At 41.2% G+C, this 26,986-nt stretch overlaps 2 protein-coding genes across 3 annotated transcripts; both read left to right on the forward strand.

Annotated features, from left to right (window-relative positions):
- The first annotated feature begins 80 nt into the window (after positions 1–80).
- VPS26A (VPS26 retromer complex component A) lies at positions 81–12,132 on the forward strand. Of its 2 annotated transcripts, XM_031602892.2 has the most exons (9): positions 81–210; positions 2,694–2,843; positions 4,530–4,602; positions 6,035–6,191; positions 6,318–6,482; positions 7,144–7,250; positions 8,269–8,337; positions 9,131–9,273; positions 10,407–12,132. In XM_031602892.2, exons 1-9 carry the CDS (start codon positions 208–210, stop codon positions 10,518–10,520), a joined length of 981 nt encoding a protein of 326 aa, XP_031458752.1. In that variant the 5' UTR covers positions 81–207; the 3' UTR covers positions 10,521–12,132. The 2 variants fall into 2 exon arrangements, with proteins under 2 accessions (XP_031458752.1, XP_090001024.1); XM_090144898.1 differs by lacking the exon at positions 2,694–2,843 and having other exon boundaries at positions 126–210.
- Positions 12,133–12,450: 318 nt separating this feature from the next.
- Positions 12,451–25,823, forward strand: SUPV3L1 (Suv3 like RNA helicase). The gene is made up of 15 exons (XM_031602894.2): positions 12,451–12,725; positions 15,234–15,311; positions 15,568–15,675; positions 16,991–17,105; positions 17,691–17,859; positions 18,395–18,506; positions 18,785–18,862; positions 19,065–19,156; positions 20,021–20,201; positions 20,591–20,684; positions 21,193–21,412; positions 21,651–21,731; positions 22,736–22,912; positions 24,482–24,630; positions 25,009–25,823. Exons 1-15 carry the CDS (start codon positions 12,482–12,484, stop codon positions 25,502–25,504), a joined length of 2,394 nt encoding a protein of 797 aa, XP_031458754.1. The 5' UTR covers positions 12,451–12,481; the 3' UTR covers positions 25,505–25,823.
- Positions 25,824–26,986: the final 1,163 nt, after the last annotated feature.

Consider the following 26,986-nt stretch of genomic DNA (forward strand, 5'->3'; position numbering starts at 1 on the left):
CGCCGCGGCCCCGCCCCGTCACCGCACCCCCCGCTCCCGCCCCTCCGCCGCGCACGCGCCGCCACCGCCCCTCCGGCCACGGGGCGCTGAGGGGAGGGGCGGTCACGTGCCGCGGGGGGTGGGCGTGGCGCGGCCGCGCGGAGTGTCACATGACAGGGGCGCGGGCCGGCTGCTGGTGGCGCGCGGCGGCGGCGGAGGGCACCGACCATGGTGAGTGGGGGCGGGGCGGCGGCCGTTAGCCGCCGACGGCCGTCCCGCGCGGGGCCGCGGCCCGAGGCGGCCGCCCGGCCCGGGAGGTGCGTCGCCGCCCACCTGTGGCCGCGCGCGAGGAGAGCCGCCCCGACGGCCCGTCCCCGGCCTGCGGCGAGTGCCGATCCGCCGCCGCGCGGCCGGCCTCGGGCTGCGCCTCACCGGCGGGAGCGGGCGGCGCGGGGCCCGCGGGCGGGGGCGGCGGGGAGTAACGGGCCGCAGCCGGCGTCAGCGTGCGGTGTGCCCGAGCCTCGCCGTCCGCGCGTTCCCCTTCTTAGCCGAGGGTTCGCGGCGAAACCGCCGCGGCTGGCCTTCGGTGCGGCTGCAACGCCGCGCGGCGCTTCCAGCCCTCGAGCGGCAGCGTCCCCACCTCCTGCACGAGGGCTGGAGGCGCCGTTGCGTGCGGCTTCTCGGAGCCCGGCTCTGCCTTTATTAAGCTGGAACGCAGTAAGACGCGGCGTGGGTTCTCGAAATAAAACGTCTTGTCTCGCATCGCTTCCCTGCGGCAGTATCTGCTGGCAACTGGAAGAGCTGGCGGCCGCTGCTTTCGCTGCTCCATATGCTCACGTCCTCCCGGGCTGACATCGCAGCTCGTGCGTGAGGGTGTAGCTGCAGCGTGCGAATGGTGCGCTGGGCAGCGGTGCGATACGGGGTAGGGCTGGCTGGCTGCTCCGAGTCATGGTGCAGCTTCGCAGGGTGGAAGGTGCTGTGTGACCACCCTGTGTAATGCTCACCTGGAGGTAATGCGCTTCCTTGTGTGGTCTGGGAGGGGGTGGAGACACAAGCTAACCTGGAAGACAAATACAAAACTGAAGAAAAGAGAGAGTGACTATGCCAAAGTAACTCATGTGACAGTTTAACATAACCTAAAAATCTGAAATCTTGTGTTTGTTTGGTTTTTTTTTCTGCCTCCCCCTTCTGCAGGAGCCAAACTCAGAACAATTCTAGTGTGCAGTTACTTAAAAAAAAAAAAAAAGACAAAACAAAAAAAACCCTAAACAACACAGCATTAAAACCCCAAAGCCTCCGTTCTTGTTTCAGTAGTGAATGCACCTGCGTGTGGTTGGCAGGCACTCAGAGGTCTGTTCAGCCTTGGGTTTGACCACCCACCCGCTTGTCTGCTTTTGCTTTCCTCTGAGAACGTGGAAGAGATGTACGTAGGTCTGTAAGTGAAGCCTTGTAGCTGTGTGGCTGGCTGGAACTAGGGCCACTTGCTTTCTGAGCAAATACAGAGCTGCTTTAGATGTGTGTGAATGGCTGTTTTACAGCTGCAAATTGCACCATGTCTTGCAGCAAGTTGCTCAGCATTCCTGCTGCTGGGCAGTTGCATTTGTTTTGTTTGTTCTTGTAGGTTATTTTGTTTTCAGTCCTACTTCAGGATCTCAGGTTTTGGATGTGTTCCTGAGCAGCTGATGAAGCAAGAACGATGATATTCCGTGTTCATACAGCTGCAGTGGATGCCCTTATCCAGAACTGAGTGTAGCTTCTAAAAACAAACAAACAAAAAAAAACCCCAAACAAACAAGTGCTTAACAAATAGAACAAAAACATTGCCCTGAGTTAGCATTTAGTACATCAAAGCAGATTAGTGCCTGGTTCTTAAGAAAAAACTGTGGGATTTAGCATGGAACTTACTGAGCTTCCATAGAACAGCTACGCTGCTTTGTGGTTTGTTGTGAGAGATGTTTGAGCAAGGTCAAAGAGTGAGGCTTGTTTGATAATAGTCAAAAGTTTGTGCCTTGGGAGTGCTGTTGTAAGGTGAGGACAAACATTTAATGCTTGCAGTATATCAGCATCTGGAGCAGTGTTACAGGTAAGCAGAAACACCTGCTGTATCTGATAGCAGAGTGGCATAGCTGAGGTAGATCATATGAAAAGCTGCTGTCTCCTGTACCTGTTGATGCTCTCTTTCATTCCCAAGAGAATGACAGGGCACAAGAGGGGGCAGCAAATAAAAGTTCCTTATTCAACTTTTTCTAACCAGGGGATTGCTTCCTGTGTTCTGTTAGATCCCTGTCTAGCTGTTTTCACCTTGCTTTGCTCCATTACCCCTCCTGCTTCTGGTCATCTGTTACTGCTGTTTATGCAGCGAGTTCCAATGGGTACAGACCATGCTGAAAACTACACACTGTCCCAAATCCCAAACGAGGCAGAATAAACTTGTTAACAAGATTTTTTTTTAAGTGTGATTAAGAGAGATTACTTTTTTGAAAGTGAAATCTGTGCTCTAACAGTAAATATGATTAGAAATTGACCCGATTGCAATTACTTGCTAGGTGAGCAACTGTCCATCACTGCTAAGTTTTGGGTCTTGAGTACAAAATGGCTTTGTAACTTCATGAGAGCACAAATGTTTTTCCTATGCGTGGGACACAGCTGCAGCTAAATACCACATTTAAAATGGGACATCTATTGGGAAGTAACTTAAGAATTCTTTATTGCAGAGTTTTCTTGGAGGCTTCTTTGGTCCCGTTTGTGAGATTGATGTTATTCTTAATGATGCAGAAACGCGAAAAACAGCAGAAATGAAAACAGAAGATGGTAAAGTAGAAAAGCATTTTCTCTTCTATGATGGTGAATCTGTTTCAGGAAAGGTAACTTTTTGCTATTAATTACTTTACTGATGCTGATGGTAATGCATGTAGAAAATCAAAAGAAAACACATAAGCAAGAGCTGTGCTTTTGGGTTATTCAAAGAGAAAACACTATCTTCTTTTATCTGATCTTCTTAATCATAATTATTCTGGCAACTGGGAAGTCTGAGCTCTTTCAATAGTTTGTTGTTTCTGATAATCTTTTCCGGTCATCTTGACTTTGTGAATTAGCTGCTTGTGTGACCACGTGCAGTCTTGTCTTTCCTTCTGACAAGAAAACTATTCCAAACTGTATCCACCCCTCTTTCTTCCCTTTGAACTCCAAAATCCACAACTCCATGTGCATATGAGTAATTTTTGGCTGGTGCAGCCAACCTACTTTGCATACCCTGAAGCTAAGCCTTATGTTTCATGCCCCGAAGTGGTTTCTGGAACTGCATCAGAGGAGCAGTGTGTTAAGTTCAGCTGGCTGTTGAGTCAACAAGAGTTTTTCTTGGTGGGGTGAGGATTGTCAGGTGAGAAATGAAGCAGGGATTGCCAGAGGGATTCCTCATCTTTCAGTATCGCACACAGGGAGTTCTTGCCATCATTCTTGTTTTACTAGAGCCATTCTCATTCTCTGAATATTTCAGTTAGGATTCGCTTTTCCTCCAAGAAGCCTAAGTATTGGTTTCTGACACTGACTTCTAAATACCTACTTCAGTCTTGACTGACTTAATGTTACTAAGCACCTTCCTGCTCTTATGTTGCCTTTCCATACTAAGATCTTGGTTCTCTACAAAGATCCTTAAAGGGATGTGAAACTCTCATAACACAGCCCTTAAACTCAGGAAACTGAGGGAAACAACTTTTGTATGTTCATTGGCCTGATGACTTGTTGCTTCGACCAGCAGCAGCTGGGTGGTGCCTGAGGGGCTCTGACAAATAAAGGCACGGTGGCATCAGAAGGCTTGGAAGAACAGTAGTTTATTGCCTCTTCCCTTCTTTTCACTGTAGTGAAAATCATTCACTTAGTTTGCTTTCTACTCAGATATTAGCAATGTATTGGATTTTAAGATACAGGAATTTCTCTAGTAATAGCTCTCTAGTGAGGAAACTTTTGCATATGCTTTATACCCATGGAAAGTAACATTATAGAATCTGTTTTTGTAAGGCGGAGGTCTATTTATGAAAATCAAATTCAAAAATCTTGTTAGCAGATGTTGTCATTTGTTGCTTTTGCATTGAGTTCTCTAAACTGAATATTTTGCTTTCTGCTGAGGAAGAGGCTTAAGTGCACTTGACTTGAAGTGATTAAATGAGTTCTTTTTTGGACTCCCAAATGTGACTGTTGGAAGATGTTTTGAAGCTCTCTTCCTTCAAAGATGGCAAGGAGGTCACTGCAAGCTTACACGAACACAGCTGAAGCTCCAGCTTGGATCCTGAATTGTGAGACACAAATGTTTCAGGTCTGCCTAAGTTCAGTCTTGCAGATGGTTAGATTTTTCTTAGAGGCTTCAGTGGGACTTTAGTAGGTAGTGATTAATTTTAAAATCAACCATCTGATTTGATTCAAGCTCAGGTAATGCCGTTGAGAAGCTATTGCAGTTTTCACAGGCATGTAGTAATGTATTTTTGTTTTTTTCTAAGACCATATATTGAGTAAAGATGTTAAACTTTTAACTCTTGCTTTTTTTGTCTTTGTAGGTAAATGTCTCTAAGCAGCATGGCAAGAGATTAGAGCACCAAGGAATTAGAATTGAATTTGTAGGACAAATTGGTGAGTTTTGAGCTGTGAAGAGGATGGTAGGTAGGTGTGGTTTATGGAACTTTGCATATGTGGCTGCAGCAATTTGGCTCATCTGTTGCAACCCTGTCAGGTCAGTGGCTGACAAGTATCAAAGAAAGATTATATTCTACCCTTTTTAACACAAATGATGTACTAATATGTCTTAGTCAGAAAATGGTGGATGATGTGTGAGGGAGAACTGGGATGGCAAGTATTCTATCTCAGACGGGCTGAGAATTTGATTAAGAACCACAAGAGACTTCTCAAATCTTGGAGCCACAGTGCACATGGGTAAACCTAAAGACACGGAGTTCAACCATTTTTAACTTACGGTCTCCAATGATGCTAATGTGAAAAGTAACTCAAAGCATTTCAATTTTTTTCTTTTCAGCTTGTGTCTTTTGTATTTAAGGCTCTAAGCCAAAATATCAGTTGTGCTAGACTTCTGAATTGTAGTGGTCTGTCTCTGGAAGAAGAGACATGGGAAAAAAAGAAATGATGGAACAGCAGGGGGTTAAAAACAAAGCTCCTATATGTCAACTTCTTTTAGTGTATCCTCTAGTAGCTGTATGTGTTCTTTATCTGCTGTGGCATAGGATTTGCATTCTCTGAACTACTGTAGTTAGATATAGTGTTTTTTGAATTTTATGCTTTTTTTTCCTGGATCTTTTTCTTATGCTACAGTTCAGAAATTCTCAAGATGTTATGCAGAGGTGACTTCAGCTACTGTTTCTTTTCTTAACTTTTCTGTATTTCCTTTAAGTTTTTATACAGTAATACGAAAAACTTCCCCAGTAGCATGACTGCATTGCTTGGAGATCAGCTCCAGCTACATGTTACAAATACATTTCAAGTCTGCTCCTGTGCTTTTCTGACTGATACAGTAAATAAAACCTTGTATCACTTCAACAGTTATTGTAGCAAGCAAAGCACACCTTTCTTTGTGCCTGTATTAGAAAATAAGTAGTTACTAGTGACACATGCTTCTATCGAATTGGCTGTAATGAATTGTGAAATTATTTGCACAGTTATTCTCTTCTGGAATGCTTCAATCTGTTTTAAAAAAAAAAAACAATAACAAACAAACAAACAAAAAACCCACAACAAAAAACAAAACACCTGAAGAAAGAAAAAAACTAAAACCCCAAACCTCATTTCTGCTGCTGCCTATGTGCTTGCCTGGTATTTTTAGTAGGTAATTGTGGAGAAGCTTGTTTTTTATATAAATAAAGTGATTTTTTTTTTTTTAACAGTAAGATGTAGCTTTATCATCTCAGTGGGAATCGCATGACATAGATCTAGGGATGAATAATAATTGCAATTAATGTTTTAATTTATTGTATGTATTATTTTTGGTTTAAAACAAAACAAAAACAACAACAAAGCACTGAAACCTGCTCTACTTTATCTTCCTCAACTGTAGAGCTCTTCAATGACAAGAGCAATACACATGAATTTGTCAACTTAGTGAAGGAACTCGCCTTACCTGGAGAGCTGACCCAGAGCAGAAGCTATGACTTTGAATTCATGCAGGTTGAGAAGCCATATGAATCTTACATTGGTGCCAATGTCAGACTGAGGTTTGTATCTGTTAGGACTTCTTTTCCCCTCCTACCCTTCAGGGTATTCCATAATTTAGCAATTGTGTTGTTCCTCTTCTCTCCAGTGCTGGATAATTCTGGCTAACTTTGTGGCTTTCTCCCTAGGTATTTTCTAAAAGTGACAATAGTGAGACGGCTGTCAGACATAGTGAAAGAATACGATCTGATTGTTCATCAGCTTGCTACATACCCAGATGTAAACAACTCCATTAAAATGGAAGTAGGCATTGAAGACTGTCTTCATATAGAATTTGAATACAATAAATCAAAGTAAGTGTGACTTAGATTGAAATGTGCTAATAAATACCTTGGAAGAAAAAGGTAGAAAACAAAATACTTAGGAGGAAGCTTTCCACACAGAGGGTGCTGACACACTGGAACAGGTTGCCAAGGAGGTTGTGGGTGCTCCATCCCTGGGTGCATTCATGGCCAGGCTGGATGTGGCTCTGGACAGCCTGGTCTGGTGGTTGGTGACCCTGCTTGTGGCAGGGGATTGAAACTAGGTGATCTTTGAGGTCCTTTTCAACCCAGGCCATCTATGATTCTACTTGATGAAGAACCTGGCTTCTACAGATTTGAAATTTAAAGCAGCGCTTTCAATGACTATTGTATTGAGCTGTTTGCTTACTAATTATGATGGCCTTCTATGAGGAATCCTAGTCTGTTTTGCCTTTAGTACTAATGGGAAAGTCACTGCAGATATTTTGGGTATTTTTTTTTTTTTTTAAATAGAACTGCATTACTTCCTTTACTGGTACTGCAGTGATAGAAATGTGCTAATTACACTGGTCTGGTTGAGATGCTTAACTTGGTAGGGAAGTTATATCTGAGTAAGAGGTGGATAAGGTAACTGCCTGTGTAACTTATTTTGAAGAAGGTGTAAAAGGAATGCTTGCTCTTTAATGAAAACCCCTGTTCATTTCTTTTAAAGGTATCACTTAAAGGATGTGATTGTTGGAAAAATTTATTTCCTCTTAGTGAGAATAAAAATTCAGCATATGGAATTGCAGCTGATCAAAAAGGAGATTACTGGAATTGGTAAGAAGAAATCCAAAAGAGATGACAACTTGTATTGAGCCTTGTGCATACTTGGAGAATGAAGTCAGTAGTTGCAGCTTTGGCTGAACTGATGCTCAATGTGCTTGTTTCTCACCGGCATTTGACTGTCATTTGCATCTTGTGCAAATTAACCCCAGAGCAATGCCACAGACCCTATGAGTGTTGGAGAGCTCTACTGACTTAAACCACTGTAAATGGAGCTCATGCTGAAATATGGAAGAACTTAAGCAGTCTTGATTTGATAATGAACAAAGAAAAAAGAATAAAATGCATCTTGAAGATTGCTTTGTGTCTGCAGAGATAAGCTGATGGCATGAAATCTCTTTTTTACTGTAAAAATGTATCCTCTTCCATTAGCCTAAATGAGATATGATGGAAAATACCAATAGGTTTTTAAGGAGAAGGTGTTTGGTTATTGCATATTGGGCTTGCACACTGCTGGTACTGGGAAGGCAGTAAGAGGTTGTGGCTTATGACTTCCTTCCCAAGTGGCTGGGGCCTTGGTGTGTTGGTTGTGTGGAGAACCTGCTTCTGTAGTAGTAGAGGAATGGCAGGTAGTTGTGCTTTCTTTCTTTTGTCACTAACCTACGTGGTGCTTCATCTTAGGTGTTGGAGAACAGTGGCTCTTGTGCTGACTGAAGATGTTTCAGGTTTTTAGCCTGGCCTACCAGTATCAGTTGCTAGTGTTGGCCTCTGAATGGAGAAGTTTCTTACCCTGCATACTTGTCTCTTATCTGAAGCCTATGTACTGAGGGCCTCCTTGAAGAGGCTGTAGTGAGAGATGCTGTGTCAGTACTGGAAGGAGATAGTAAGAAGCAGTTATTCTTTCTGGGAGATGGTTTTGCTTGCTTTAATTATGTGTGACTGAAAAATAATGGAAGGCAAAAAAAAAAAAAAGTAATTCCAGTGCTGCAGAGTAGAAATTGCTGTGGTAAAACTTTGTAGGTAGATAGGTTTAAAACTAAAGCGTGTTCTCAGTGAAAATTTGTTTTACCAGGACCCAGTACCACAACAGAGACTGAAACAATTGCCAAGTATGAAATAATGGATGGTGCACCAGTTAAAGGTAAATACTTGTGATACTATTTTGAAGAGTCAGCATTCTCAGTTAAAATTGTACTTTAAAGAAAAATCAGGAGGAAAGTGGCTGGTGTAAGCTTCTTTTGGAGAAAATTCTTTCCTATTTAAAACTGATGTTTTCATTGACTTAAGGAATTTCACTGAGATCCTGGTAGTTCTTATGTTTATTTAGCATTCAAAATGCTGTGTCTCATCAGTGTAACACTTTGATTCAAGCTTGACTGCGTGATGTAGATCAGCTGTTGAGAGTTCAAGATACAGTTTCACAGAATCACAGAGTAATCTAGGCTGAAAAAGATCTCTTAAGGTCATCGAGTGTTTTGACTTCTACCTTTGATTTCACACTTAGCTCTGTGGATGTATGTTTTATTATATTTTTAAACCAAACATTCTATCTCTGAACACTTGCTGAGTCCTGAAGTCAGCAGCATCTGAGTGCTCGTTGATGCCTTAGGCAGCAGCAGTAGCATAAAGGTGCTTTGGTGGCAAACAGTGGTGTAACTTAGGCCCTGTCTAAGCATGATGATTAAATCTTAATCTAGACTCCCACTTATTACTATCTGTGGGAGCTGGTGCTGGTGATATGTAGAAAACCTTAGACTATCAAACCTAATGAGAGGTGCAAGTTGCTGGTGCTGTTGCCTTAGATACTGGAAGTCTGTTCCCTTCTGTGAAAAGAAAGGGCACAGTGCTTCGGAAGTTGCTCTTATTTTGCATAGATTCTAAACCTGTTAATGTTATCTAGTTTTCAGGAACTAATTGAAACTTTCCTCTTTAAGGTGAATCAATTCCTATAAGACTATTCTTAGCAGGCTATGACCCAACTCCTACAATGAGAGATGTCAACAAGAAATTTTCAGTGAGGTACTTCTTAAATCTAGTGCTTGTGGATGAAGAAGACAGACGATACTTCAAACAGCAGGTATGGTCTAGGTGGATCTTGTTGCAGAATTCTGGAATGTTCTGCATGCTGCTTTGAATGTTCAGCATATTAGAAGCCCACTGTCCTTCATGTATGGTGTAAATAATGTATTGAAAGATGTACAGAATATCCTAGTTTGCAGAATAGTGAAGATAACTGACAGTAAGGATAGAATACTGTATGGGAACTACTGAATCATGGCCCGAGCCTCTGGTTGGCTACCTGAGGTGAGCAATGAGTCAGCCCTGGGAATGAAGGCAATTCTCCTGTGCTATTGGAAGGGGTGGAGCCTGGCTCCATCTCTCTAGACCCCTTTTAAGAGGTGACCACCACTGGGGAAAGATCTCTTTTGGAGATCACTCCTCTTGGAGTCTTCTTAGCGAGCCCAAGACGAGAGTAAGCTTTCCATCCATTCTTCTTTAGCGTGATAACCTGTTTAGCCTAACTTTCCTGTATATTTCTTAATTATAACATCAGTATATTCATTGATTATACACATGCTAAGTGCCATAAAATGACCGTGTACTTGAAATATCAAGACTATATGATTAAAATGAGTTACTGATGCATTTGCTTGCTTGGTTTTTGTAACTCCTGCAGATAATTTCTACTCCCAGCATTTTCTCAGGTTTGAAACTACAAAACTGTAGTAAGAGGCAAGACATTTGACTGAAAACTGTGAGAACTTACTAAGGAGGGGAATAGTGAAAAGGGTTGCTGGCATGAAGCTATGTAAGCTATGACAAAGTCTGTCAGAATCTTTCTTCCAAAAGATAGACAAGGTGATATGACTTTAGAAAATGGAAGGTAACTGGAGCATACAATTTCTATTATGGACTTTGAATCTGAGAAAATGAGGATTATCTTTCTAATATCATCAGTGAGCAGTAGGATTGTGAAGGAAGAGGTGACTGCTTTGTATAGATAAATGTGTGTTTGGGCTGCAAATAAATAGGTAAACTGAATGATTCGTGCTGTCCTTGTGGTAACAACAGAACAGTACAGTGTGTATGGAAAATAATGGAATACAGAATTTTTCCAAAAGCCTTTACCTATTCTGCCTAAAAATGTCTAATGATGCTACTGGCTTTGTGGTAAATAGTTGTTTCATAAGTGTTTGCTTCCTCAAATAGGAAATAATTCTATGGAGAAAAGCTCCTGAGAAGCTGAGGAAACAACGAACAAACTTTCACCAGCGATTTGAATCTCCAGAGTCACAAGCATCTGCTGAGCAGCCTGAAATGTGAACTGGTACATGGTGAAAAACTTTGCAGTGCTTCAGCAGGTTAAAGATGGCAGCAGCCTGTGGGAAAAGAAGGCCAAAATTCCCATTACAACTGTCTTCCTTCATCTTACAGTGCTGCATTTACCATACTACTAAAACGTTCTTCAGTTAAACATTCAAGTATGTATATACCTTTAAAATAAAGTGCTTTCTCAAACACTGGAACTTTCTTAAGCTATTTTATACTGCATATTTACTTTTATTTGACAATGTTATATGCACTTGGATATGCATAAGCTTAAATCTAGTTATTTCCATGCATGGTAGGCCGGTGTATTTGGTTTTGCAGGTCACGGTGTAGATAAAAGCATTTCCTTTTTCATATTGGTTTATTGCATGTCTTTTTCCAATGTTGCTTATTTGCATTTATTTTGATTTGAAATGGCAGTAAGACCAATAACTAAATCACACTAAAAATCAAGGTTTGTGGTCTTGTCCTAAGATTTCTAATTGCTGTATTAGACAGGGTTTAACTGAAGCTGCATGTATATGCACTGTAACTGGAGCCTTCAGACACCTTATCAAGGTTTCTAAGAAGCTTTGAATTTCAGTAGCAAAGAACGTTAGTAAACGTCTTTGTCCTCCCTCCCCCCAGTTCTCATTTTGCCATTCCTCTCTTAAGCCTTTCACTTGAGTCACCTCTGACTTTTGAGGGTTCATTGCCCAGTAACTAACGGCTTTGGGTAAGTTCTCATGACTTCACCTTCAGGTGGTGAGTGGGTAAAGTATCAAAGTGATTCTAAACACTGGTAACGTTGATTTGCAAATACACAGTTACGTGGGTCCTTGTAGTTTTTTTGTTTCCACTTCTTTCACGATCTGTTTCCGCACTATCCTGATAAGAGTGGCAGAATACCCTCAGAGGAGATCCTCTTCCTCATCCGTCTAGGCCTGTGAGGATGGTAAACATGCTTTATGTGCTCTTCTAGGAAGGTATTGTGAAGCCAGGCAAGCTCCAAAGTGACGGGAAGCTTGTCTAGCACAGCAGATTGTTTGTCTTGATCATCTCATATGCATTTAGTGTTTGAAGAAATAGCTTAAACAGGTTAGCCTTCATCTACTCCCAGTGAGCGTGTAGTCTGCTCGCAGACGTGGGGCTTGGGCGCAACGCGAGGCCTGCTGTGTGGGAGGCTACTTGCGCTCGTAGTTCACTTGGCCTTTCAACCGAGGCTTCTTGACTTCAGTGCAAGTGTCATTGGTAACCTTACTTTATGAGTAAGCAAATAATTGAATTACATTTCTGTAAGAACTGTTTTATTACTGTGGCACTTTGATAAAGCAGACAAAGACTCTGTGTACTTTATGCTAGGATACTTCTCTTCACGTGGGTATCTTCGAAAGAAAGCGAATTTAACTCCCTCATGTAAGTGCCTGTTGAGAAATTTAAAGAATAAAGTGAAAAACAAAAAGCCAAATATTTTCATGGTCACTTGCATGTTGTAATCTGAAAATTATTCTGAGATATTTTGAAACTGATTGTATTTAACCAGCCTCAGATTGTGCAACCATGTATAATAAACGAGAAACGTACTGAGCTGCTATTTGACTTATTAAAACAGCTGTATTCTCACTAAGCATTGCCTTGTCTTTGTTCGTGGGGGGGTTGCTTAAACTGCTTCCAGCTCTGCCTTTGTGGTAACGTGAGTTTTAATTTCGCAGGTGTTTTGTTGTTGTTGTTGTTGTTTTGTTTCTTTTTTTGCTGTCTCAGCAGGGACGGGGCAGGCCGGCTGGAGTTCCGGCCCGCAGCCAGGGAGCGGCCCGGCGCGCGTCGAATCCGCGCCCTGAGGACACGGCTTCCGCCCGCCGCCATGTATGTTGACGGCCGCCGTGGGCGGGCCGCGCATGCGCGGCGTAAAGCGGGCGGCGCGCCGTGACGCGCTCCCTGTGACGCGCTCCCTGCGCCGCCGCTGCCCTTCGCTGCCGATGAGGCGGTGCGCGTGGCCGCTGCTGCGGCTGTCCGCGCGCGCGGGGCTCGCCCTGCGCCATGGCGGGGCGATCCGCCTCCGCCTCGCCGCCGCCTCGTCCTCCTCCTCATCGTCGTCCTCGGGCGGCGGCGGCGGCTTGCGTGCCCCCGACACCTCCCTCTTCGTGCCCGTGCCGCTGAAGCCTGTCGAGGGCGCGGCGGAGGAGGACGTGGGCGCCGAGCTCACGCGGCCCCTCGATAAGGGTGAGGGGGCGGCGGTGAGCCGGGCCCGGGCTGCGGGAACCGTCCGTCCGACGGCGGGGTGGAAGCCGGGAGGAGGGGAGGCCGAGCTGCGGGCTTAATTACGCGTTGCGGTGGCCTGTTACTTTCGTTGTTACTTTCGTTAAACCCGCTCATAGGAAGCATAGGAAAGCGATCTCGGTTGGTTTGGATCTCCGGGGGGGAGCAGGGGGCTGTGCTGAGCGCTGCTCGCTGGCGAGCGATGGCAGAACCCAAGGGGAGGGCGTGGAGCTTACTGAGGAGGGGCGGGTTGGACATCAGGAAAAGGTTCTTCACCTGGGAAGGGCACAGGAACGGCCTACCCACGGAAGTGGTCGCAGCACCGAGCTTGACTGAGTTCAGGAAGCGTCAGGGCGATGCTCTGAGATACGTGGCCTGATTTTTGGGCAGTCCTGTGTGGAGCCAGGAGTTGGAGTTGATGATCCTTTTGAATCTACTGTGTGGGAAAGCAGCACATCACGTCGTGCGCCTTCACAGTTCTAGATGAAGCTGCTTTGTAGCTGTAACACTCAGCGCACTGAAAGTCAGTTGAATGTCTTCAGCTGTCAGAGCATGGGTGTGTGTTTGCTAATGAGAGGTGGAAGCTGAGGACAGTGGGTGTTGTCAGCAGCTCCTGCATCAGAAAGAAGAGATGCCTAAATGAGTGTATTGGTTGGTCGCTTGGGTTAGGCCACGTAAGTCTGATTGAAAAATTGTGCTGCAAAATCAGTAACGCTCAAGTAACTGAAGAATGTGAGCTAAAGTAGCGTTCTAGAATGAGAAAATTGTTGAGAGGAAACTCTTACAACAGAAGTGAATGGTAGAAAGGGTAATTAGTGATTGAGGTAGGACATGTCTCTTGAGTATCTGCCCTGGTTGCTAGTTGTTGTTGCAGTCATAGTTTTGACTATGTGCATCAAGTTATGGCCATACCTTAGTTGGTTTGTGATGGCAATATTGTTTTGTTTAGATAGATCTTATTTTTAAGATGAATGTTTGTGCTTAGGAAGGATTGTGACCTTTGGGTTTAGAGCTGTGGTGGTCATGTTGCCTTGGATAGTGACACATGTCTGGCAAGGTTCTGACAGACCTTTTCATCTCGCAGTAAAGGCCATCAGGTTGTGAGTTCAGATATGTCTGATGTCATGTTAACTGCTGTCCCTTCCTAGAGATGCTTCTCAGAAGAACTCATTCTTTCTCCTACTGTGGTGTTTTCCAATCTGTCTTCGATTTCCTTGGCCCTTAACCATTCTCTGATGAAGATATAGATGGCTGTTCAGTAATATTTGCCTGCTGACAGCAGCCTTGGTCTTACTCAGTTACCTGTGTGAGCACTCCAGAAGCAGTCTACAGGCTGTAGTTGGAAATCCATTCATAACAGTGCTGTAACAGTGCATGGGGTATGGGATGTAGTCACCACTCTCATGCTTCTGGCTCTGGCTGCATTGGTTTTCTGCTCTTGTCACTTGGTGGTTTTTGTTATTCAAAATAGGCTACCTCTGCTCTAGAATGTAGTTTTTCAGAAAAAGAGGCAATCTTCTGGTTATTTAATGGGAAGCTTTCCATGTCATGGCAGAGGTTTCAAATAATTAGGTAGTTAATTGCAGAGAGTGCAGCATAATGGTGTAGCACCCCAACAGAACATTTTGTGTGAGCCCTGGCATTGTGTCCTACAGACTTCGTAGACGTTGATTTTAAAAATAGCATAAGTTTGTGGCTGGGTGCTGATGAGATCTGTGGGGCTGGTATGAACTTCTGATTTGCTAATGATGGGAATGGGGCACTTCTGCCATTGTGATTTAACTAACATTTAATGAACTGAATTCAGAATGTACATTGGTGAATGTTTTTTTTTTTTTTTTTTTTTTTTTTTTTTACAGCTCAGAACTTCCCTTGCAGGGAAGGGAATGGGCTTATTAATAACTTCATAGTAATTGGATGTTCATGTCAAATCTCTTAATTTGTGATCTATTTGAAGGAAGCCTGCTAAGTTTTCTTCTCCCCACCTTTATTTTAGCAGAGAAATAGGAAGAACTCTGCACCTGGTTTGCCAGATGTTCCTGAGTGTCTGTCTTAGAAGCAGAGAAGGTCTCTGAGGATGCTCAGTAAAAGCTTTAATTGAGTGATTCAAGCAGATTTAATTTTCACATTAAAACCTACTGCTCGCTGATAGGGGCCAGAAAAAACCAGCAATACAAACCGCCCCCAAAATGTACCTCTTGCTTTGTTTTGCAAGATGCTTGCTGCAGGTTCCCTTGCTTATGGTTTCCTGTCTCTACTGAGAGAAGCTGTTCTACTGCAGCTTAAGATTGTCTTCCTCCACAAAAGCCTTAATCAGTGACTGTGGTTAATACAGGGAGAAGTCATTTGAGATGTTCAGCATGGCAGAGAGTCCCTCTCTCCAGAGCCATGAGACTGCAAGCCATGAGCTCTGGATCAGCAAAATGTGACCTCATTTTGAGCAAGCTGAGAAATGTTATTCTTTTTCTGCAGGTGAAGTTCTGAAAAACTTAAATAAGTTTTACAAGAGAAAAGAAATCCAAAGGCTAGGAGCAGAAAATGGATTAGATGGTAAGAAAATATTCTAAGATTTTCTTTTATGTGAAATCTGGTTTTATTTGGATATGATTGTTAGTAGATTGGGTCTTTCATGATTCTCACATCAGTGGTTATGTTGCTTCTCTCACTGGGTTCAAATAAATAACCTTAAATTTATTTGCAATATTTCATGTGAAGGAATAGGTTTTTGGTAGACCACATCAGTGTTTTGTTCACAAATACAGTGTTGTGATCCCACTCACATTCAGATTTTCATTATCTTTTGCAGCTCGCCTGTTTCACCAAGCCTTTATAAGCTTTAGGAAATATATCATGGAATCCAGTTCTGTGAGTGCTGATTTGCATATTATTCTCAATGATATATGCTGTGGTGCAGGCAAGTATCTGGAGTGCTTCTAAGATAATGTGCTTTTTTTTTTTTTTTCCTGTTTTTGGCTTCTGTACTCACCTGCCTATCTGTGAACCCCCCTACCATGCAGAACACAGGCTGTGTTCTGTCTTTAAACCTTCTGAAGTGGGAACAAAAGAGGTGGAGATTTTAGCAAGTGGAAGCCCATTGCTTTGTAGCAGCTGCTCATTGCTGAAATGAAAACTGCACTGTTCGATGTGTTCCTTTATCACTAGGGGGCACTTTGAGAGCTTTCTCCTGCCCTTGAGAAACTTGGGAACACAGCTCTGTCGCCGCTTTCTGTTTCTGTGTGGCACTAGTGGAATCAAAATCATAGAATGGTTTGTGTTGGAAGGGACATTCAAGATAACGTATTCCAACTCCCCTACTATAGGCAGGGACACCTTCCTCTAGACCAGGTTGCTCACAGCCCCATCCAGTCTGGCCTTGAATGCTTTCAGGGAGGGAACATTCACAGCCTCACTGGGCAACCTGTTCCAGTCTGTCACCATCCTCACAGTAAAGAATTTCTTCCTAATATCTAGTAAAAATTTACTGTCTTCCAGATTAAAACCATTTTCCCTCATCCTGTAGTAGGCAAAAGTGTTGCTTGCTTGCTTACTGCATTATGTGTTGTAGTTAACAGCACTTAACCAAGAGGCAATGCTGGCTGGTAACTGTAGAAAAAACTTTCTCCAGAGGTTGAACTTTAGCATTGTATGTATGTTTTTAATGATAGTAATTTAAGACCCCATGTCTGCTCTGCAAGCAGAACTGTGAATGGTGAACTTGGATCTCTTTTCTGAATTGACTTTTTATTTTTGATTTTTAATTTACTTACTTAGCGGTTAGGGTCTCAAAATTCTGAAATAGGAACCCGAGCCTTTGTGGCTTCAGGAAGCTACAAACTATTCTGGAGGTCCTCTGCTTTTCTCTGTTTATCAACAAACACATTCTAGAAGCTTTTCCTCATTCTAAGGCAGCACGTATTTAGGGAGAAAAGACTCAGATCTTGGGACAGAAAAAATAATTTCTCACCCTGCTTTTTCATAGCTTCTTATGTAGAAGTTCTGTAGTCTTGGAGACTAGCAAGAGTCTGAATGAACTGATCTAAGATATTTCTCCATGCTCTTTTGTGAGCTCACGTGCTCGTGTTAGTTTCTCGTTTTCTACAGAGAGCCAGAAGCTGAAAGCCTCACATGAGCGTGTGGTGGAAGTAGCACTGAGTTTTTTCAGAATGTATCATGAAGATGCCAGCCTTCAGACAAGCACATAAGCTTACTTAAAAACGTTTGTCTTCCAGGTCACGTGGATGATCTCTTTCCATTTTTCTTGCGACACGCAAAGCAGATCTTTCCAATGCTGGACTGTATGGATGATCTGCGCAAGATCAGCGATTTAAGATTGCCGCCCAACTGGTCAGTGAGAACATCACAAGTGATTGTGATGATTCCTTTTCTTAGTGACTTGGAATTTCAAAGTTTGTGGACTAAATTTTTTTATGTATGTTTGCATAATGTTTTCAGTTTCATTCCTTTGTTTTTATAATAGCTCATGTCGGAAATTCTTATCTGTGTTACAAGATATATTGCAATCAATTAAGAGGAAAGTATGGTTGTATCAATTGTGAAAATAACTGAGTTGGTATTGGCTCTCCAGAAAGCTGTCTTTTGGCTGTATCTAGGAATTAGTATGTTGGAATGTTAAAATGTTAATGTACCCAAAGAGAGAGACCATCGCAGCGAGAGTCATTTTCAACACTGTGTAAAATTAAATCTAAATTTTAGAAAGGATTGTATGATTAATGCAGTGAGTATGTAAGACATGGGAACCTCTTTACACTGGTGTATTTAAGAACTTGATCTTTATGTTTCCAATACCCACTAAAGTCTTTAAGCTTTTAAATAAATGTTTAATAATAAATGTTTAAGAATGTCACCTAAATCAGTATCCAGAACATCAGATATAGGTTCAACAGATCTTTTTTTTTGTGTGTGTTTTAGGTATCCAGAAGCCAGGGCTATTCAGAGGAAGATAATATTCCATGCTGGCCCTACAAATAGTGGAAAAACATACCATGCTATCCAGAGATTTTTGACAGCAAAATCTGGAATCTACTGTGGTCCACTAAAACTTCTGGCTCATGAGATCTTCCAAAAGAGTAATGCTGCTGTCAGTATGTTATATTACTTATCCATACGCTTAGTATTGGAACAGTCTCATGAATGCATGTTGTTTAAGTACTGTAACTGCTTGAAGCAGTCCATGAAGCAGCATTCCTAGTACGGTGCTTTTGGCAAACTTGTAGCAGTATCAGTTCCCCGCGGTCGTTTCAGCTTTAGGCAGAGTAGAACATCGCTTTCTCCAGAGCGTATGCCATCTTGCCATCCCTGTAACATGTGTTCATTTTCTGTTGCTATTTTCTCTTTGTGGGTTCAGCCTGGTTGTGCTGTTAACTGTAAGTTGTAGTTTTTTTGCAGAAATGGAGGAGGACATCTAATTAAGGATATTACCTCTTCATTATGCCCTTCAGTCTAATAGGACTTAAATACAGGGCACAAGTCTCAAAATGCTGTGGAGTTATTTTCTGGATAGCTTCCAGAATACTGGCTTAGAAGCTGCTTAAAGAAACTGATATCTTCCCCCTTTGGGAAGAAGATTATGTTGTAATGAAGAAATTTAACATGAGTTTTCTGAATTCCTGTAGAATGTGCCATGTGATTTGGTGACAGGAGAAGAGCGTGTGTATGCCACTGAAGATGCCAGACAAGCTTCTCATATTGCTTGTACCATTGAAATGTGCAGCACAAACACACCTTGTACGTATACTCAATTGTTTCACTGACTTCTATGGGATCTTTGTGTGTTAACGCTGAGACACTGTGAGGTAACACAGCTATTCCTTTTCACTCCTGTTGGAATCATTTCTGTACTTTATTAGAGCAGTTTCAGTAAAACCTGGGTCATTGTAGTGCAGCATTTTTGGTGGTAGAGGTTTAGCTTGATTTCAGCAACGTTTTTTGGAAAGCATTTGTGATATTTCTGTGTAGTACTGCTGCTCCTTGATGCATCAATTTTTTTTTTTGCTGTTTTTAAGATGAAGTTGCTGTGATTGATGAAATTCAGATGATCAGAGATCCTGCCAGAGGATGGGCTTGGACAAGAGCCCTTCTGGGTAAGCTTGACGGTGTTGGCAATTAACTTTTGTTCATGGGTAGATAAAAATAATGAGTTTTTAATATAATGTAAGGTGAAATGTACAGTCCTCAATTGTTTAGCTGCAACATGTAGTTTTTGGGTAACTCTTTATGTCAGCCAATCTACTTTGGATATAAATGTGTAATGTTTTGTATTTTGTTTCACTGGGTCTTGTTTAGGACTCTGTGCAGAAGAGATCCATGTTTGTGGAGAAAGTGCTGCCATTGATTTGGTGACAGAGCTCATGTACACTACGGGGGAGGAGGTGGAAGTAAGCTTTTTAGCTCTGTGAAGTTATGGATAGAACATCAAGTTCTTCTTGCTGGGAAAACAAATGTGGGCTCTTGTCTAGGATACCACTGATCAAACTTATTCTTGTTAGAATGTTTCTCAATTCCTGTAAACTGAAGGAAATGTTATAAAGTGTTTGTATTCTTTTTGTTTTATTTTTCTTAAAGAAAAGTAATCACTTTGCTGAATTCTCCTTAGGGAATGCTGCAGCTCTGTAGTGGCTTTCTTTGCAGTTCTGTTCTTCCTAGATGGAACTGTTTCTCTCATTTTGCTCTGGTTACTTGATCTGTTATTCCTTATACGATGAGAAAAAGAGTTAAAAGAGCTTTCATCTCTAGAAGAAAGCGATTGAAAAATCTCTGAAACCCAATTTTCGTATCGTAAAAGCTGCTGTCTTCAGAAAGCTCCTTTATGAACCTTATTAAAAACATCACAATTTGATCCTAAAAAAATCCAGCCTGCATAATTCCTAGTGAATAGGTGTGGCTTTACATATCTGTGATTGCTGGGTTGTGTAGCTGTGAAAGGGGGCCACTTACAACATTTGGATGACTTGAAATATTGAAAACAGACTCTTATTTCTTACTAGAATGGCTACTGTTATGTAATCCATGTATTTCTTCACTTCAATCTAGTTGATGTACAGATTTGTAGTCTAAAGCTTGAGAAGTGCTGCAAGTATGCAATTATACGTTTTTTCCAGTAATGATCTGAAGAGATAATTATGGTCTGTGAGAGGTCCCTCAGTGTTATGGTCAGTTGGGATGGTAACTGTGCTGTATGATCTTCCAGAGGAATTTTTCATCTAAAATCATGTTATCTTTGATAACTGCTTTGATTCTAGGTCCGAAACTACAAGAGACTCACTCCTCTTACTGTGTTGGATTATGCCTTAGAGTCTTTAGATAACCTCCAGCCTGGGGACTGCATTGTTTGTTTCAGTAAGAATGACATTTATTCCGTCAGTCGACAGATCGAAGCTAGAGGATTAGAATGTGCTGTCATATATGGCAGTCTGCCACCAGGTAAAGCATTCTTCCTTTCATTTTTAAAAGAATCTTCTGATTTTGATGCTTTTGTAGAAAAACTTCTAAAATGAAGTTTTAGTTGCATTTAAATATAGTGAAAGATTTTTGTTGACTGATGTTGTAATCTTGGTGTTAGACGTTTTATTATTTAGCATTTAATACTTAATATTGTTCTTTATATAGGCTTAATTAAATTATGTCTGTCAGCAGCTCTGGGAATGGTTTAAATCTCTCCTGTTCCTCTACCCTCAACCACAGCCAAATACCAACCAAATAAAAAGTTTTTTTTTTTCTCAACTTACTTTAAAGTCATTAATCTTAGTGATGTGCTGTATTTCTTTTATAAGAAGAATTTGCTATGTGAAGTTTTTGTCATTCTGCTTTAGGAACAAAACTTGAACAGGCAAAGAAATTCAATGATCCCAATGACCCATGCAAAATCTTAGTTGCTACAGATGCCATTGGAATGGGACTCAATTTGTAAGTACTCTGGACAGGTTATAGTATGATTTTTTGGGATCTAATACCTGTGTTAGTTTCCTCACTTCCTCACACAGTACATAATAGTTTCATTCTGAAGTACTGATAAATTTGACTGTGAAGAACTAAGCTTTAAATTGAATGGCTTATTTGACCTAGTTCTGCGTTATAAGATGGGAGGAACCTGCTTCAGTCTAAACCCACAGAGGCTTAGATTGGATGTCATGAAGGATTTCTTCACAGAGTAGCTGAGCATTGGAACAGGCAGCTCAGGGAGGGTGGGAGTTGCCATCCCTGGAGATATTTAGGAGAGTGTGGATGTGACTCTAAGGGATGCGGTGCGGCAGTGCCCTTTTGAATATGATATATTCCTAAGTAATGTCTGTAGCCATTTATTTTACAGGAGAAGAGGCCTTAGAAAATAAGGCTTTCATTCTTCTGCAGTAGGTTATGTAGTGAAAATGGTTTGCAAAAAGGATTTCTCTCTGTTTTTGTTCATATATTTCAGGTGTATAAAAAGAATAATTTTTAACTCAATTGTAAAGCCAACCGTCAATGAAAAAGGAGAGAAGGAAATAGATTCAATTACAACCTCTCAGGCTCTGCAAATTGCAGGCAGAGCTGGGCGTTTTGGCTCGTCTTTCAAGCAAGGAGAAGTCACTACAATGCACCGTGATGACCTGCTGCAGCTGAAGGAGATCTTGAGCGAGTCTGTGCCCCCTGTGAAGGTGAGAGTCTCACTAGCTGGTCTGTACAGATGTGCTTCAGTTATATTGAAACTGCTTATATTTTTAAGAATTAAAAGCTCAGACATAGAAGATTTTAAGTTCCAGATAAGTATGCTCTAAAAAAGGAATTCTGTAGGGTGCTTTGAAGTTTTGCCTTTCTAGATTTTGTATCTGATGCAATAGCATAAGAACAATGCTGAGAATTAATGGAAAATGTTGTCTTTATTTTTCCCTTTAGGCTGCTGGCCTACATCCTACTCCTGAGCAGATAGAAATGTTTGCTTATCATCTCCCTGACGCCACTCTATCTAACCTAATTGTAAGAACAATTGAAATTATTAGCTTCCATAGCATTGTTCATTGTTGCTGTTTTCTTAGAAACCAGTACATCAGGAGCATGACAGCTTGTGAGGCATGCATTGTTTGCTGATGTTACAATGTTATATAACAAAGTATACAGTTTCTAATCTAGAAATAAAAGATGATACCTGGAGATCTGGAAGATTTAGGCTGGTAGGGTGACAGCAGACTTTTAAAATTTGTATATTTCAGGGCTAGCTTGTAAGTACTGAGATTTATTCAAGGAAAAAAAAAGTCTGTTATTGATATCTTTAAGTATTCAGTCACATATCTTGTTAAGAAGATCAGTGCTTTTCTAAAGAACTTTAAAAAAAATCTTCAGAAGATATACAGCAGAGAAACTAGTCTTGTAGGCACTTAACAGCACAGGGCATTTCTTATTTCTCCAAACCTTGGATAATTGTCAGGTGTTCTTTGGACTCCTCTTTTGCAACACTATATTTATCTTTTGATTCCTTTCTTCTTAAAATAGATCTGCTCCTGGCATTGGCCTAAAAATAGCTCAGTTGTTGATTTTTTTGTACTGTAAAGTCAGCTTTTTGCGCCATGCTAAGTGGCAAACCTGGAAGTAATTGATTTTTATGATAGTATTCTTTCTAGCTAAAATGTACATTTCTTGAAAACTGCATTGGGTACTTAGAAGACCAGTTGAAAATGCCAGTTGAAATTATTAAAGGACAGTGAGTGCATTATGTCTTCTCTTCTGAGCCTGTGTCAGAGAATTTAATGAAAATCACATTTCAAAGAGTAGAGGTAGTTCTTCTGATCTTCCTACTCCCTCTTCCCCCTCCTCCTTTTTTAAAAAAAATTATTACTGTGGATTACATTTGATATTTAACTGTTCTTTCAATATAACCAGCATTTAAACCACCAAATCCTTTTTTTTTTATTATTTTGGTAATAAAAACTTTCACAACTCCTTTCTGTATTAACAAACCTCTTTGTTTGATGATGTTCTCACAGGATATTTTTGTGAGCCTCTCACAAGTTGATGGGCTTTACTTTGTCTGCAATATCGACGACTTTAAATTTCTAGCAGATATGATTCAGCACATTCCACTGAATTTGCGATCACGATACGTCTTCTGCACTGCACCCTTGAATAGAAAAGAGCCTTTTGTGTGTACCACATTGCTGAAGGTCAGTTATTGTTTGTTCCTCAGAAAATGTCAACTTTATTTTAGACTAAGCATATTGTGGTGCAGTGAGCAGCTGTATTTATTGGGAGTTTTGTCGTTAGGTCATTTGAGAGCATTCTTAATGCTTAATTCTGGTCATGAAAAATAGTCCTTTAAAAGGTGGCACTAATTCAGGGTGTTAGCTTGTCAACAACCTAGGGGAGTGTGGGATTTAATGTGATGATTGATGTGAAAACACAGTTATGTAGAATTGAAATCCCACAGGATGTAATCCTGTGAATTTGATGTCAGAGTTGCATCAGTTCAGCTTTCAGGCCTGGATAAACTCTTTTCCTTTCGGGAATTTTTAGTCAGCTGATTTCAGTTTTTCAAAATTAATAATTTCTTTCAAGTGTGTTTACTTTTTACTTTGTTTGACACTATCATCTTTTTCCCTTTTTAGGGATTATATTAAACATTTTTAATAACATGTTGTGACCTCATATCACAGATGTTATTTAGACTTATGCCTTTAAAAAATGGGTGCTGACTTTCCTTAAAAGCTTATCGACCAGTTTAAAGAGTTTAAAAAATGACTTGTCCCTTCTTAAAAAAAAAAATACCAAACATTCAGATCTTGAGTAATAGAGGCACAGGAAGGCATAATGTAGTACTGAAGGGAAGTGCACTGTTAAAGGCCTATGTGAATGTAACCCCCATTGCTATTAAAAAAAAAAAAAGCTGGTATTTTATCTATATGTGGTATTATATTATATATTAGCCAGCTAGGAAGTAGTTACACAAATTCATCAGTGCTCCTGAGTATTTTTTTAATTTAAATCTTATTTGTCTTGCTTATCTGTTAGTAAAAGAGCAGAGATGTCTATCTTTCAGAAGGGCTGTTATTGCAGATTAATCTGCTTGGTTGTGAATAAAGCATTTGCTAAGTCAAGGAACACATTTAATATAATTTTCTCAATCCTGAAGATTATGAAACAAGATAATTAATGGAACAGGAGCAAGAAGAGTAGAAAACACGAAGTCTGTTCTGCTAGGTGAAATCATATGTCTCCACTGTTATGTTTTTCTGGATAGTTCTGTACTTTTGCAGCTTAACTTTGTGCATGGTCCATGGACAAATTGTGTTAATGAGGTCTGGGAAAGGAGAGATGACTCCTGGGTTAAGTAATTAAGTAAAAGAATGTGTGGCATTTGGGCTGTGTAAAACAAAGCAGGTATTTTCTGGAGTATTGGATACAGACTCAAGGGAATTTAGTTCACTGGAATTACTTTGATTTGGTTAGTGGTTGTTCCTTTGATAATAAACTGGCATAAAAACATTATCTAGGTGCAGACTACACTACTAAGTCTTCATTCAGTTCTATGCTCTGAGGGTTTCAGTAGACATTTGCTAGAGTGTAGCTATTGGAGTACAAATGGACGTTCAGTCAGTTATAAGGAGTGTAAATAGCCTGTTTGTTTATAAGTTGAATAATGCAATTCATTCCAGAAACGATAGTTTGATTTCTTCCCTTCTGAATAACTGCGGATTTCACTGAATTCACTTTTTTTTGTCTTCCCTCCCCCCCAGTTTGCAAGACAGTTCAGTAGGAATGAGCCTCTGACATTTGACTGGCTCTGTCGACACACCAAATGGCCACTAGCCCCGCCAAAGAACATCAAGGAACTAGTACACCTCGAAGCTGTTCATGACGTTTTTGACCTGTATCTGTGGTTAAGGTATATGTAATTGAGATTCACTTTTTTTCTGCTAATATTTGTGATGTATAGTCCTAGAAAAGCAATGTCTTTCCAGGCAGTGTGTATGTGGCATAGTGTGGGCTCACCTTTGAAGGTCTTGGGAAATGCTGATGTAGCTGTATTGTGGGAGCAAGTCATGGGTTCTGCAGAGAACAGTGTGTGACTGGCAGAGAGCTAGGAGCATGGGTATCCCAGATTGGAGCATACCAAATACCACTTTAAATACAGTCATCTTTCCATACAGCATTTAATACATTTTCTTTTTTACTTAACATAATATATGTCTCTATTTTGTCCCAGTCAGTAGTTCTTTAATGTAAAGGTTTAGCTGTATATTGTTGTGTTTCACCTCTTCAGTTACCGCTTCATGGATATGTTCCCTGACGCTGCCCTCGTCCGGGATATTCAGAAGAAACTAGATGACATTATACAAATTGGTGTCTGCAACATCACCAAGCTGATCCGAGCTTCCCAGTCTGGTGCTGCTTCTGGAGCAGCAGAAGTTACGTCAGAAGGCTTTCCTCTTTCAAGGACTAAGAGAGATGCTAGGACGGTTTCAGACCATCGTGATGTGAAATCCACAGAGCCACTCTCCATTGCACTAGAGGTTCCAGGAGAAAGAAGAGGAAAGAGCTTGAGAGCCTATCGGTCTGCCACAAGGCAGGAGGATCTGAAAAGCCACGGACGTGGATCTCTTGCCAACAGGTTGCTACGTGAAGGACTTCTAACACAAGAGATGCTGAGACAGCTGGAAAGCGAGTGGCAGGATCAGCACAGGAGTGGTAGATATGGCCTTGCTTCAAAAAGAAATGACCAGAGTAGTTCAAAGGAAATGCGAAAAAAGAAAAAATAGAATCCATGTCCTGATTCTGTTTAGTTTTTATTCCTAAAATAAAATACTATTTTAATAACTTCTTTGGCATTTCATGTTTACACTGATGCAGGTCCTTGATGTTTTTCCTCCACCTGTGACTAGTTATGTGAAGCATTCAGAGAAACACACTCATGTAGGCTGAGAGGCCTACCTTTGCTTTTAGCAATCTGCTGTGCACTTCTTCAGTTGCGGTGTTCAGCAACGGTGTATGATATGCTGCTCTGTGAAAATTTGAACCTGATGCCTTCTTGAAATATATCCTCACATCATTAATAAACATCAGATATTTCACTGGTAATGAATTAGCTACTCATTCCATACCTTCTCAAAGGGCAGAGTTTAGTAGATAACAAGCAGATAACAAGCAACCTGACAGGAAATTTGGTCAGAATGGTGATATGAGTCATGTGCTTCTAACCTTTGTCTCTTGTGAAAATGTGGGAGGAGGCAAAAAGCATTTGTGTTAATACTTGGGGGTTAAATCCTGGTCACAGGATTTGTTTAGGTAAATTCTGTTGTGTGAAGGGCAATTAAACCTGTCCTTGCTCTTTGAATTTTTTTTTTTTTTTTTTTGCTAAAAAAAATTCAAAAGGCAATTTTTTAAGGGGAAAAAATTATGTGATTATTTTTTGGGGGAAAGGTGAAGATGTTAGAGGCATAGATGTAATTGATTTCTGAGAAGTTCATGTCTGTTTCTGCTAATTTAGTTTTATACAAGCAATTTTGTTATGTTGCACTTCATAAATGATACATGTATAGATATATATTTTTTTCTTCACATTCTGGCTTGTTTGTGACAGGTGGATTTGGAGGGGATATGTGTGAAATATTTCACTTAGAACAGTAGACTGTTCATTGAGCTTTAATAACAGCTAAGGTTTGGTACTCATGCCATTACCATTCCCAAATACCCATTTTATTATGGCTAGTAGGAAACCTAAATGTTACTGCTGGGTAGAAAGTGTAGTTTGCTGGAACCAAGTTCTCAGGAAGCTGTTGTTTGTTTTTCTTTTCTGCAGACAGTGTCACTCAATAACGTTTAAGGCAGTGCGACACCAGGCTCTGCTTCTTTCACACACGTGCCTGTGCTCTGTTGCCCTGGCACATGTTTTTAGTGGAAGCAGGCTCTTGAGCTCTCAGTAATGAGGTAATGGGGAGTGGAAAGAGTTGGATGCTGAGGCTGCAGCGTGTGTTCACAGAAGGGGGTTTCGGCTGTTGCTGTGGCTGCATGGAGACAGCCGTGTTGCAGCAGCTACGTGTGTGCTAACAGTTTTTCACAGCTGTTTTCAATGTATTACACACGCTTTTTGCATTTTATGCAAGCAGTGCATAAATGTTGCTAGTCCATGTGATTTCATGCCAATTTCAGTGCCAAACCATCGTAGGGGGAAGTGTTCCTGTTCTTCTGCAAAGCCCCATCTTTCTTTCCTCCTCCAAGGCAAAAATAAGCAGCCATGAACA

The sequence above is a fragment of the Phasianus colchicus genome, chromosome 8, assembly GCF_987193195.1.
Source record: "Phasianus colchicus chromosome 8, bPhaCol1.hap1.1, whole genome shotgun sequence".
NCBI classification, from domain to species: Eukaryota; Metazoa; Chordata; class Aves; order Galliformes; family Phasianidae; genus Phasianus; species Phasianus colchicus.